This window comes from Mus musculus, chromosome 12 (assembly GCF_000001635.26).
Source record: "Mus musculus strain C57BL/6J chromosome 12, GRCm38.p6 C57BL/6J".
In the NCBI taxonomy this organism is placed as follows: domain Eukaryota; kingdom Metazoa; phylum Chordata; class Mammalia; order Rodentia; family Muridae; genus Mus; species Mus musculus.
In genome coordinates, this window is record NC_000078.6 from 50,332,172 (window position 1) to 50,346,040 (window position 13,869).

Consider the following 13,869-nt stretch of genomic DNA (forward strand, 5'->3'; position numbering starts at 1 on the left):
AGAAGAAACAGGACTGAATAAACGTTTGCAGAAGGGTCCTGTTGCAGCGTCGTTCTTCCTGGCCAGTTGGGCGCGCGCAAAAATGAAGTACTGATCCAGTCAGCAACATAGATGTTCTTCAAAGGCATTATTTTAAGAGGACAAAGAGGACGAGGAAGGGCTTTAGAGTGACCGAGGCTTTTATGCGTGGTGTTGAACTGCACATTTTACAATTTACAGACATGTACAGCAGACTTTTTGGTACCTTAGCTTAAAGATTGTAACAGATGTGTATTAATAGCTTACTTCATTTTCTCATCAAGATAAAACACTTAGAAACAAGCTATTTAGTGTATCAATTTCCTTAGCCAAGAGATCTAAGAAACTATTTGTATAGCAGTCTCCATAAGATTAATGAGAGAATGGTTGTGAAATGTTTTGAATGCCTTAAAGGGAAGCTGCTATGTGAATATAAAGCATTGTTATTAATTAGGCAGCTATTTTTTGCTTTTGCTATGAAGTTTATGATTGTCTTCATTTTTCATTTTATTTTTAATGAATTGTAACAATAAAATGTGGTAGCCAAGTTATAAAATGAAACAATGTGCTAATGAGGCTAAAATTTGTAATTAGGATTTGAAATATTGGTCTGTCGAAAGATAATTATTCTAATGATTGTTTCTGTGTGTACACAAGCTACAATCTTATGAAGTCCATGTAGCTTACTTTGCAGTTTTTCTGTGGAGCACAGTTCCAGACTGTATGTCCTCTGAGATGTTCCTAGCTTAGTTGTAAGTCTGAAGGGAAAGACCCAGATAGGAGGGAGAAATTCATGCTGATCATAAAAGAATACACTTTTTGAAGTATTGAAGTATTGAAGGTATCTCCAGCTAAATATAGACCCTGACCTTCTTAGAAGACATTTTATCTCTCTGTGAACATTAACTTAAAGGTAGTTTTCAATTCTTGAATCCAATCAAAAATTTAATTTTTTTCCTTTACCAAATACAAAATAAATGATTAGAATATTCCCATTGTAAAATAACTGCCACTACTCATTTTATGGCAGAGTGTGACATTGTCCTGGTCTTTGAAGTCATAGATAATCAAGCTCAATATAGCCCAGACTACGTGAGTTTCTCTATCTATCCACTGATGTGACTTCCTCGGGACCTTTTACTCTGTTCACATCAAGTTCATTCTTCTTTCTATATTATTATGCAAATGTGTCCTCCTATGCCTCTGATTCAACACGAAGTGGGACAAAACTCCTGGAAAGCATCCAGAGGGCCTTTCACGCATGGGAGACACTCAGTGGTAACTCAGGAGTCAGCTGACAATGCAAGACATTTTCTAGTGTGAGAACAAAATTAAGAGGAGAAAATCCATTTGAATTTCTTTGAAAACTGAGGTCATTTAGACTACATTTCTTAAGTGAAATTCAAACTAATTTTTCAGAACAAACCAGTCTCCATAACTCCAAAAGAATATTTTCAAAAACAACATGAGATACAATGGTTCTTTTATTTCTTGAATGCTGTGTGTGTCTTGCTCCAACATATTATTTAATCAGTAGGGCTGGCTCTTCATAGTCATTTAAAGAAATTACCTATAACTAACCTCCTGGATATAACGCAGGACACAAAAGAGAACCACAGAAGAGTACATTTTTTTCTTTTTTTGTTATTTCTCAACAGCATTATTTCTGAGAATTAGAAAATGTAGACAGTTGACCACATGATCCAGCTATCTTGCCTTTTTCAAATGTTGAGATGAATAAAACCATCATATCCTGTGGCAGAGAGATGGATCAAGCAGTTAAAAGCATGTATGCTGCTCTTGAAGAGGATCAGAGTTTGGCTCCTACCATTAAAGTTTGGTGGCTAAAAACTACCTGTAACGCCAGCTCTGGTAGACCAGATATCCTCTCCTGAACTCCACAATAGGAAGAAGTTATGGCAGTCAACTTCTCTAGTTGTTTATGCTCACTAAGCTATGTGAGAGTAATATTGTTTATAGGAATTTACCTAAGTTCATTCAGTAAAGCTTGATGTTAGAAAACCTGTGACTGTGAGTCTCAAAGTTCATTTCCTTCCTGGTACTCCATAAAAGTAGACAGAGGAATCGCATTGGAGGAGTAAAGATTTAGAGGAATATGGGTCTTTTCAACTTCTGTGTACCAGTACATTGAAGGTCATGAAAAATACTTGTTGAATGACTAACAATAAATGCCACTCTTGAAAGCTTCATTAATTCCCTGGGCCACTAGACTGTGAGAGTTTTATATGAATTATTCCGTTTAATCTTTTGTAACCCATGTAGGATTATAGGACTTCCATGGATACCAGGGCTTTTTCTATATCATTTGCGGTTTTCACTTCCACTCTAAGAGAAATCCATCAGTTTTATACTGGAAAGCATTGAAAGTTTTGAGAGAAGATAGTTGCTGATGATCCAAAATTGAGAATTTTATTCTATGAGTTGTAAACGTAGAAATTAAAGGAAAGAAACATAAAAAAGTGTTGTAGAAAATTAAGATACCTGAGGGTCTGAAGAGATGTTTGAGTGGGTAACTGTACAAGTATGCAGACTCCTGTTTGAGTATCCAGCACCCACACAAAGCCTGGGTAAGTATTGCCTGCATGTGTAACCCCAGAACTGGTGGCAGAGATTAGCACAACTCTGGAGGCTACTGGCCAGCCACTATAATCAAAAGCATGATTTCCAGACACACTGACAGACCTTGTCTCAAAAATATGACAGAGAGTGAAAGAAAGATACCTGATGTCAATAGCTGGCCTTCTTAGGCACTGGCATAAAGGATCATATCTGCAAACACATATGCACACACAAATATGCATTCACCATACATGAACACAAACATGTGAATGCTCATGTATTTACCACACATATATGCACACACATTTATACACACACACATAAGCAGATGGGGAAGGATATAGGGCATAAATTAGATACTAGGTAGAAGAACACGAATAAAAGAAAAAGAAGTGTCTGAGAGTTTTTTTGTTTTGTTTTGTTGATGGTGGGAAAGTGAGCTCAATGTAAATAAAAATGAAATTTGCTATTGGATAACAATGAGCATGTATAATCAACTCTGTGGTGGTAGACTATGTCTAATTAATAGTAAAAAGAATTAGGACAAAGGTCATATAAAACATCCATACAAAAATTTTATATGAGTTATTATGCTAAACCTTCAATGTTTCCACCATGGAGAAAGAGAAACATCTTAAACCAGGGTGACAGAGTGACAAAAGGGTTACCAATGCTGAGGACATCATGAAGAATGCTTATCCTGGGTGCTGAGGTTTTGCTATATGTTAATATATGAAAACAACTTGGGAAATCCTACCAAGCATCATATTGCCATTAGTTGAGATTAGCTAAAAGGTTTAGAAGATTTCTGAGACATGTGCACATACTTTGTTACAGAAAACTATACACACTAGGGTATAAAGAGTTTTATTCTTCAGACAAGATCCTGAAAAAGGAAGTGGAGTAGATATAAATTTGGAAATAGATGTCATTTCACAAAGAGTACCAAGGTTTAACTACTTGATAATTTAATACTTTATCAAAAGAAAAAGAATAAACTTTAGAAACTGGCCAATGTCATACAACAAAGTCATAAGCATTTATCCAAGGAAACCTATTATGTCTCAGTAAAATGTTAGGGACATGGTGCCCCATGTTCTTCCCCATTTTCTGAAAGCCTTTGTTCTTTGGCAGTGTTACAGTAGTTAAATGTAGGCTGGGGAAATGGCTCTGTCCTGATGCAGGGGGATGGCTGCAAACAACCATGGAGAATTAATACTATAGTCCTTCTACGGCCGCAGTACTTACTAGAGCAATGATCAGACTGGAAGAATGTTCTCATATAGCCCTAGTGGCTGGAGGCAATATGCACATACAAAGCTGCATTCTGTTCCAGAAAATACTGATGGTTTTATTCTATTCCCTGGCTTCATGAATGGCCCCACAGACAGCAAAAACAGTCAAGGGAAATGTACAAACTGTCTGAATTCAACTCATGTAAAACAGCACTGTTATACCCATGTCTAAAGTTATGCTATGTAAGATGATTATCATAAAGGAAGACAGAGGAAACATTTACAAGGAGGCAAAGTGTGTCCATTTCACCAGAATTAAGTAACTATTAATTTGAAATAGATGACAAGTAATGATGTCTGTTATAATCAGTAAACCAGTCATTAATAATAGAAACAAATTTAAAAAAAGTAGAGATGCTAAAATGTTATCAAATACATGTATTGAGTATATCAAAAACACAGAGAAAGCAAAACAATAAACATATAAAGAGTGTTATGAGTTGGCATCACTATGCTTGAGCCTAGAAAGTGTCTCCAGGAAAGTGAAAAGTTGTTCTCTTGGTAGCTAAAGGTAGCAGGGTCCTTAGTGTATCTTCAGGGAAACTCAAGTCCTCTTTCTTAAGACAGGTATAATTAAAGAATATGCAAAATGTGATTGTTTCTTAGAAAACCAAATTAGTACTGTCTGAACAATAAAGCGGGAGGAAGTGGTGGCTTTCTTAAATTTATGTGCTCATTATACACATCCCATAAACAGTTCACCATGTGGTTCTCAAAATACCTGCATCAGAGTATTCCCTTCAAGGAATAGACATAACAAAAGCAACACCAACCAAAATATTTCTCCTAGTACTCTCTTCCTGCTCAGGACAAAGAATGAACAGTGGTGGGCTCTTCGGTGGATCACAACATGCAGAGACCATCAATTATGGCCTTTCAAGTAGGCGAGTGATGTTACTGCTTAAGAACGACTGACTGTGACAAGTATATACGGTACATCTTTCCCTGTGTTTGACAAATTATATATATTTTATTTACATTTATTTACATATATATAATATATATATATATGTTGGCTTCTTGTATTAAACATACTGGCTTTCTCCTATTGGCATCATAACATACCAGTATTTTAAACTATGAATTATTTTACTGAAAGTGATACTTATCATCAGCAGTGACTCACAGAAACTGAAGCCTTACAGCATCACTGATACCTAGGGAGGAGGACGATTGGCAAGGATGATTTGAATTTCTGATCCTCCTGCTTCAACTCCCAAGGCTTGGATTACAGGAATGTACCACTGTGTTCTGAATTATGTAATACTAGGGATCAAACCCAAGATTCATGGACACCATGGGCACTCTACTAAGCTACATCTGCAGTGTTGTAGAAACTTGACGTCCAAATATTCAAATTTTCACACACTCTTTGTAAATCTCTAACACTCTCAAAGTCATCTGAGCAAAACCCAAGGTTCATTCTGAACTCTTTCATTCCACATTTAATTATTAACAAGGACCACAGATTCGACCTCCCGCCATCTCTTATATGTACCTCTTTCTCATCTTCCTAGTTACTGTTGCTTTGGTCAGCTCTCACTACCTCTGCAAGGGTAGTTGGCTTTAAGGTCATTAGTTTTGCCTCAGCATTAATGTGGTTTCCGTAGACAGGGTGAACTTGCTGATGGTGCTAACCTCAATTTCAAATGAAATTTATTAGTTTAATTAATTAATTTCAAATAAAAATTTAAAATGTGAATGGTTTCCTGAGACTCAAACAGTACAAATTTCAAACCTTAAAAACAGTATTGAAGAACCTCTGAATCTAGATCCTGCCTCCTGCCTCTGGATGTACTCGATTACTTCTCCAGTTCTCAGTGTTACACTTTCATACCTGTAAAGTGTCTTTTAACCTCTCTGGCCCCTGTCATGCCTTCTATGTGCAGCCTGGCAGAGCTGCAAGTAGAAGAGGCTGTTTATTCAAGCCTTGCTCAAACATTACCTTTGCTTTCCTTCCAAGCCAAAGGCTGTGGCACCCTCATATCTGTATCTATGATTTTCTAAGGGTGCTGGCAATTTCTTTCTTTCCGCCTAACATGAAGGAATACTGTCTTAAGAGGAATACCCCATTCATACCTCCAAATCATACATATAGCAAAGCACCACACAGTAGAAAGCTTGAGTAACTATTTGCTGCAGGAGTAACACATTTCTCTATAATTCTATAATTTACACTGGGTTTCTCTTTTCAATGAGTAATCCCAGACTCAAGGATCTTTTGTGGTGTCTTAGTCATATAGTCATAGTTTCTTACATCATAGCCACCTTAACTTCCAGAACAAAGAAGTCATTGGTAGGATTTTATATTATAACTTCTAAAGGCAGGTATGCATTTAACATGAATCATTGTCATTTAAATTATGATTCTCTAGTGTATGCTACATATGTTACTCCTTTACTCTCTTGAATTTTCTTACTATTCTTTTGTCATAGAAAAGGTGCTGTTCATATTCCTACAACACTCATTCTCATATTAGTTAGCATGTTTTATTCTGTCAACCCCAAAAGACATCTATATTCTTCTGTATGCAGTTACTTGGACATGAGTATGCATTTGGATGTGCACATGCATATGCACACATGCACACACAACCTATTTCCTATCATATTTTATCCCATATCACCCCTAAAGTGGTAGATATAGAAACTGAACTTTTCAGACTACTTAAATGAAGCAAGGATATTAACAGTCTTAACACATTGATTTATTCTGTGCCTCTTATTCTCTGAAGCATTCTATATCTACACACACACACACACACACACACACACACACACACACACAGAGTCATATAGTTTGCCACTGTCATCTCTCTGAAATAGAAAATAACCCTTCTAAGAAGGACCAAAGTATCCACGTTGTGGTCTTCCTTCTTCTTGAGCTTCATGTTGTCTGTGAATGGTATCTTGGGTACTCTGAACTTCTGAGCAAATATCCACTTATCAGTGAGTGTATACCATGTGTGTTCCTTTGTGATTGGGTTACCTCACTCAAGATTACATTTTCTAGTTCCATCCATTTGCCTAAGAACTTCATGAATTCATCCCCAGAGCTCACTGGGAATAAACCACCAACCAAAGATTACACAAAGAGGGACTCAAGGCTTCAGTCACATATGTAGCAGAAGATGGCCTTGTGGGACATCAATGAGAGGAGAGGCCCTTGGCCTTGTGAAGGCTTGATGCCCCAGTGCAGGGGAATGCTAGGACAGAGAAGCAAGTGGGTGGGTTGGTGAGCAGGGGGAAGGGGGATGGGATAGGGTCTTACACGCGTTCTCGCAACCGGCCAGGAAGAACGCAGCAAACCGGAATCTTCTTCGGCAAAAGCTTTATTGCTTACATCTTCAGGAGCCAGAGAGCAAGAGAGCAAGAGCTCTATTGCTTACATCTTTAGGAGCCAGAGCGCAAGAGCGCAAGAGTGCAAGAAAGCAAGAGCCAGAGCAAGAGAGAGAATGGGGAAACCCCGTCCCTTTTAAGGAGAATTATCCTCCGCCTAGGACGTATTACTCCCTGATTGGCTGCAGCCCATCGGCCGAGTTGTCGTCACGGGGAAGGCAGAGCACATGGGGTGGAGAACTACCCTTGGCACATGCGCAGATTATTTGTTTACCACTTAGAACACAGGATGTCAGCGCCATCTTGCAACGGTGAATGTGAGGGCGGCTTCCTACAATAGGGGGGGTTTCAGAGAGGAAATGAGGAAAGGGGATAAAATTTGAAATGTAAAGAAAATATCTAATAAAAAAATGAAAAAAAAAGAAAAAGAAAAAAACCGACATTGCTTGACTCTGTGCACCTGTGGTGAGCACAGGGCTTGCTTTTTCCTCTCTGACTGTATAATGTTGTTTGAGTGGATGTTCTTATAATTTTTTTTAGTTTTTAATGGTTTATTTCAAAACCATTTTTCTTTTATCACATAACTCAAATGATATATACTCACTGATAAGTGGATATTAGCCCAGACACTTAGTTTACCCGAGATATAAGATACAATTTGCAAAACACATGAAACTGAAGAAGAATGAAGACCAAAGTGTGGACACTTTGCCCCTTCTTAGAATTGGAAACAATCACCCATGGAAGGAGTTACAGAGACAAAATTTGGAGCTGAGACAAAAGGATAGACCATCTAGAGACTGCCATATCCAGGGATCCATCCCATAATTAGCCTCCAAACGATGACACCATTGCATACACTAGCAAGCGTTTGCTGAAAGGACCCTGATATAGCTGTCTCTTGTGAGACTAGGCTGGGCCCTAGCAAACACAGAAGTGGATGCTCACAGTCAGCTATTGGATGGATAACAGGGTCCCCAATGGAGGAGCTAGAGAAAGTATCCAAGGAACTAAACAGATCTGTAACCCTGTAGGTGGAACAACATTATGAACTAACCAGTACCCCGGAACTCTTGATTCTAGCTGCATATGTATCAAAAGATGGCCTAGTCGGCCATCACTGGAAAGAGAGGCCCATTGGACAAGCAAACTTTATATGCCCCAGTACAGGGGAATGCCAGGGCCGAAAAGTGGGAGTGGGTGGGTAGGGGAGTGGGGCGGGGAGGGTATGGGGGACTTTTGGGATAGCATTGGAAATGTAATTGAGGAAAATACGTAACAAAAAATATTTAAAAAAAAATAAACCTGAGCCAGTCTTCAGGTAAACCTCTGCTTTACCATCAGTCAGAAACTTACATTGAGCCTGTAACTGTATATGCCTACTTCTCTATGTTGCTGTTTAGCTTTGTTAAGTTTTCTCTTCAAAGCTTCTTTTCCAACTCAGTGAGGTGACATGCATGGTAGAAATGTTTCTCTAGAGAGATGGCTCACTTAAGAGAACTGAGTGCTCTTGCAGAGGACTGGCGTACAATGCCAGCACTTGCACTGCCTGTAATTTCTGTTCCAATGGATCTGATGCCCTCTTCTGACCTCACAGGGCTCAGGCACACACATGGTCAACAGTCACACATGAGAGGCAAAACAGTCATACAATAGAAGTAAAGAAAGAAAGAAAAGAAAAGTAAATAAAGACATAAGAGTTTTAAAAAGAAATGCACAGGCATGACATGATTTTCCTTTCTTTGAGAAAATACCTTTGAACTTCACTGTCCTAAAAAGAAGACCATAGACTATAAGTAGAAATAATTTGATTAGTATGACACCAACTTTGAAAAGAAGATTTATTTCTTATTATTGAAAAATACACAAAAGGCCAACATTTGCTGAGTTGCTGGTTTTCCGTGGATACAGTTGGTATTGTAAGAAAGGAAGAAATGCATCTGGTATGGATAGCAGTTTACATTCTAAGGCATTTAGGCTTAGAGCAGTAGCTCCACATATTGAGGTGCACTTACTAGAGTTTAAATACACTGAGGCACAACAGACAGGCAGAACAGTTGAAACCACACAGTAGAACTGTTTCCATGCGAGTCAATCTGAGGACATTTACGCCCTCTCCTCATCTTTCATTCTCCCTGCCCCCACCTACTGTGCATTTTGAGTTGTTCATAGAACACCGGCAGATTATCTACTCCTCAAGAGTTTGCTTACAACACCACTATCAATGGGAGCACACCAAACACAATGGTGTCCTGGATAGGTCCTGGCTCTCACCAAAATGAGGCTCTGGTAGGAAAAACACTGATTTGCAAAGGCACAGTGGAGACAGGTTTAATGTATTAAATATAACATAAATCATTCACAATAACAAGTTTAGTGTTTCCGGGAACTTTTGTTAATACAACACAGTTGGTCACACAAAATACAAATGCTTCTGTTGATTTGTCTTGGCAACTCAGATACATCAACAGTGCTAACAGTTTAACAGCTTTGTTCTCATCTGACAGAAAATAATGGCAGTTCTGCAAGGCAAATGTTAAACCTGACCGTATGTATTTATTAATTCCACAGTGTTTTGACAGATTAGAGGGGATGGAATCAGAGGATGCTGACACGCTCACTGAGGGCTTTCATCTCTCTCTCTTCAGCCTCAGGACTGTCGCTGTGGCTAGCACTCAGACTGATCAGGTGCGCCGGGTACTGCAGCCCCTGCTCGCCTGCGTACTGTTCCCACCTGGAGTCATCGCTTTCGTGGGTAATATAGCGTTCTCCAATTCTGCATTCCAGCTCTCGTAAATCTAACCAGGTCTGATAGTCCTGAAGAAGAAATGCCAAAATATCATCCTAGAGATCACTGCAACTTGACGTTCTTTTCCTATGCTGGTAGTTCTTCTAGTCTGTGTGGTGACGTGTCCTTTCTATTCTCTCAGTGCTGAATCACAATGCATCCACAGGCAGCATCAGAACCAAGGTCATCGTATTTGCTTAGCCTTCGACCACGCATGCTGCTTGGAGGATGCCGTGGCTCCCAGTGTGGATAATTAATGCTTGTAGTCAAGCAATTAGGAATGTTGACATCGCTTTGCAGTTTAATGACTATAAGTAATCCTTCATTATTTCAGAATATCTTTTTCTAAACTTTGACAGAAAACAGCAAATATTTAAGAGAAAATGCAGTACACACTCCTATACTTTACATTTGTCATGTGTTTATATCCATGCATAATAACCTGAAACTTGAAATATAGCTTCCAAATGAGACCAGCAAATGGGCAGATGGGCATCTATTGACACAACTATCAGGAGTAAGCATGCAGATGCTTTCCAAATCTGGTCTTTTGAGTTCTGCTATGACCCTTGGTGTGTGTGTATGCATGTTTGTACATATGTATGGCAGGGGGAGCTCTGTGCACATGTTCCATGTATGTGTGCACCTTCATCAAATCTTCCTGGTAGAAAGAAGGACATTTAGAAACACTACACTGGTATTAAATCGGAAGGAATCGTGTGCATTGTGGAAAAAAAAACAGTATTAGGGTAATTATACCTGTATAAACATGACAAAAGATTTTTACAGCTAATATAAAAAAGTCTTATATATAAATAATTGGAGAAGGGCCCACAAAAAACAAACCACAGATGATTTTTACCTGTAGCCAAGGGTGACTCAAGGTTTTATCCACACTGTAGCGTTTTCTCATTTTCACTTGTAGCAAGTTATTGATAAGATCAATGGCTGAAAATTAATCATGATTAAAAATAGTTACCAATTATGTAATGAATATGTAATTTACATAGTCCTAATAATATCTGTTAATATGGAGATATAAGAGCAATATAGTGGTAATGGTAAAACCTGAAAGTAATGCCTTGAGAATTCTAAATCAAGTTGGAACTCAAGGAGGAAGGATGAGTATTTGAATTTATTGCACAATGTGAATTTTAATTTGTGTACTCTGTAATATGTTTCTTAAATTTTAATATATGTATTTTTTAACATGTCTTAAACAAAGATAGTACTAGTATTGAAGAAAGAAAATTGCTAATTTTGTTATAAAATGCAGTCAGTATTTGAGTACATAGAAAGGGAATTTCAGATTTCAATGAGTTGGATGTGGTAGGTCAAGGCCAAGGCTTAAGGACGGTTACACGTTCAAGGAGTGTTTGAACTATAATGCGAGTCCCTGTTCTGAATCAAAATAAAATAAAATAGAAAATGAAATAGCTGGTTGAAGATGTAGATATATGGACATCATATATTCTAGAAAGAAATATAGTAAATATAAAAATATGCCTGTGACCTCAAAATAAACAGTTCTGTAAGAATTTGAATTTTTTCTCTTTCTTTTTTAAAAGGGCAATAAATTAGATTTATATTGGAAGTCATTGATTTCCTGGTATAAGACAAGTCCTGCCCTCTGAGGAGTTAGAGTCACCATCCAGTCAATCTCCTAGTCTGCCTGCTTGGGGCTCATGTGCACAGACTTCACGAAGAAAAGGTCAATTTTCTTTATATCTTCTGTACAAAGCATCTAACTGACACCACGTGATGACGTTCCTAACATTTAACTGCTGCGGAGTTGTATTTTCAGCTTCCACACTACATTTTATTCTTAAATTAAAATTTCCATTTTGGGACTCATTTTCATAACTTCTCTATTTCCTTTTTACTGTCCTGCCCCCAAAGTGAAGTATCCAAAGAATACAAGCTCTTGGAGTAGAGTATGTGATCTCTCTCAACTCTAGCCTGTCCTAGGCCTGACAGATAGATTTTTCTACTGAGAGCCATAATTTTTGGAAAACAGAGACTTAATGCCTGAGGTTTCCCTAATCACCAAATTTTAATAGGAAAGTGCTGTAGAACACCAGTGACTAATCTTCACCAGCTTGCATGGTCTTGAAAACGCAGACTGAAAGAACTGCCCACAGTAACAAACTTGCAACATTCAGTCCAAACAGATTCAAATCCTCCATTAGTAAGCAAAGGAAATTAATTTCCATAATCTTTTGGCATCTAGGAGTTTTCCTTTGGTTCTAATATTTATATATTTTCCTATACTGAAGGGCTACATAATCAACACTAACTTTTTGATTAGGGAAATTAAATGCAACAACACACATTTAAAGGCCACCTCTGCCTATCAGCCCTGTGCCTACCAAACCTGCCTTGGTTGCAATCTATATTTCAAAGGAGATTCTAAAGTTCTCTTCTTCGCCCTTTGATATTCCCCTTTCTCTTTACAGGCCATATCTAACCTAATACAATACTGGGTAATAAGAGTTTATAACTTGGGGGACCAGAGAGATGGCTCCACTTTTAAGAGCACATTCTGTTTTTTTCAGGAGACTTGTGTTTTGCAGCAAGCACCTATATTGGTCCTAACTGCTTATAACTCCCCTTCCAAGACACCCTACCCCCTCAAATGGCATTTAGGAGGCCCTTTGGCCAGATGCAAGCCACATACTCAGGCATACACACATATACACAGAAATTTAAAAACAAATTTAAAACATTTATCATATATATATGTATCATTTACTCATTCATTAGGGCATTCACTAAATATTATCTAAGTAACACCTGTGGAGAACTAGTTTGAGAAGCGGGCGATTCAGCTGAGGAAGCAGGGTACTTAGTACAGTTTCAGAGTCTAAGCGTGTGTTTTCTCTGAGCTTTTGAAAGTACAGTTCTCTCTGTGCACAGTGTGTTGGGCATGAGCTTTAAAACATCCATTCATATGATTTACTCGCTGGAGAGTAAAGTGCACCTTCCATTCTGGCTGCTGTGAAGTCACAGTTCAAAAATGGAGGCCAAGGGGTGAAGGGGGAGCTCGTGTGCTACGGCAAGCCTGCAGCAGCATTACAGTTCTCCAAGCACCGCAGGGCATAAATACACGTTATTAATTCACTCGTTCTGCTTTGAATTCTGTAATTAGGAAGGTAGGAGTACAGTAACTCAACAAAAGGTCTGGTTTGTGCCCAAATGGGCCCCAGTGGTGAGCCACACGGCCTAATGGATGGAGAAGTCCTGGCAGAGGAGGGACTACAAGTGTCTACAGAGAAATGGAAAATGGAAAGATGGAAAAATTGTTCTGAATGAAGCTTATGATCCCAGGCCTGCCTGCCAGTCCTCTTGTGACCTGAATAAGCACAACAAAGCAATGAGGTACTTCTACAAGAAAGCACTTTAGGCAGCAAGGAAAGAAGGGGTGGAGGACGGACGTGTGTGGATCAATATGCCTTTAAGAATTAGAATGTAAAACAAAAACCTGTAAGTGTAAAAATATCCAGTCAACATTCTAGCCTTTTTGTTACGCAGAAAAATGAGTTTTCATTTCTGATTTTGAGAGCCCCATTTGTTTATCACTGCCTAGAAAATTCTCAAAACAATTCATTATTCACACTTCATATGATGTAGCCTCAACTGCATGATCTAAAATGGCTTCCAGTAAATCCATTGTGCATGCACGTATGTGCATACGTACACTTGTGAAATGCCACACCAAGGTTTTTTACATAGTTTCTGGGGATTGAACTCAGACCATACGCTAGTAAAGCAAATGTGTATTTCGAAGGAGATTCTAAAGTTCTCTTCTCCCCTTTGATATTCCACACCCCCTTTCTCTTTACAGGCCAT

At 38.5% G+C, this 13,869-nt stretch overlaps 1 protein-coding gene across 21 annotated transcripts in view; it reads right to left on the reverse strand.

Moving 5' to 3' along the window:
* Positions 1-9,054: 9,054 nt before the first annotated feature.
* Prkd1 (protein kinase D1) overlaps positions 9,055-13,869 on the reverse strand; it is a 308,046-nt gene continuing 303,231 nt past the window's right edge. For 12 of the 21 annotated variants that reach the window (NR_168537.1, NR_168540.1, NR_168541.1 and 9 more), the window contains 2 exons: positions 10,883-10,968; positions 9,060-10,049 (listed from right to left, as the gene is read on the reverse strand). Coding sequence is in view for 6 of the 21 variants with exons in the window: in NM_001382814.1 (NP_001369743.1) it covers positions 9,831-10,049; positions 10,883-10,968 (305 nt within the window). In the remaining 15 variants the exon portion in view is untranslated. Of the gene's footprint in view, positions 10,050-10,882; positions 10,969-13,869 lie in introns of all 21 variants that reach the window. The other 9 variants (XR_001780432.2, XR_001780431.2, XR_001780430.2 and 6 more) reach the window with 1 other exon arrangement.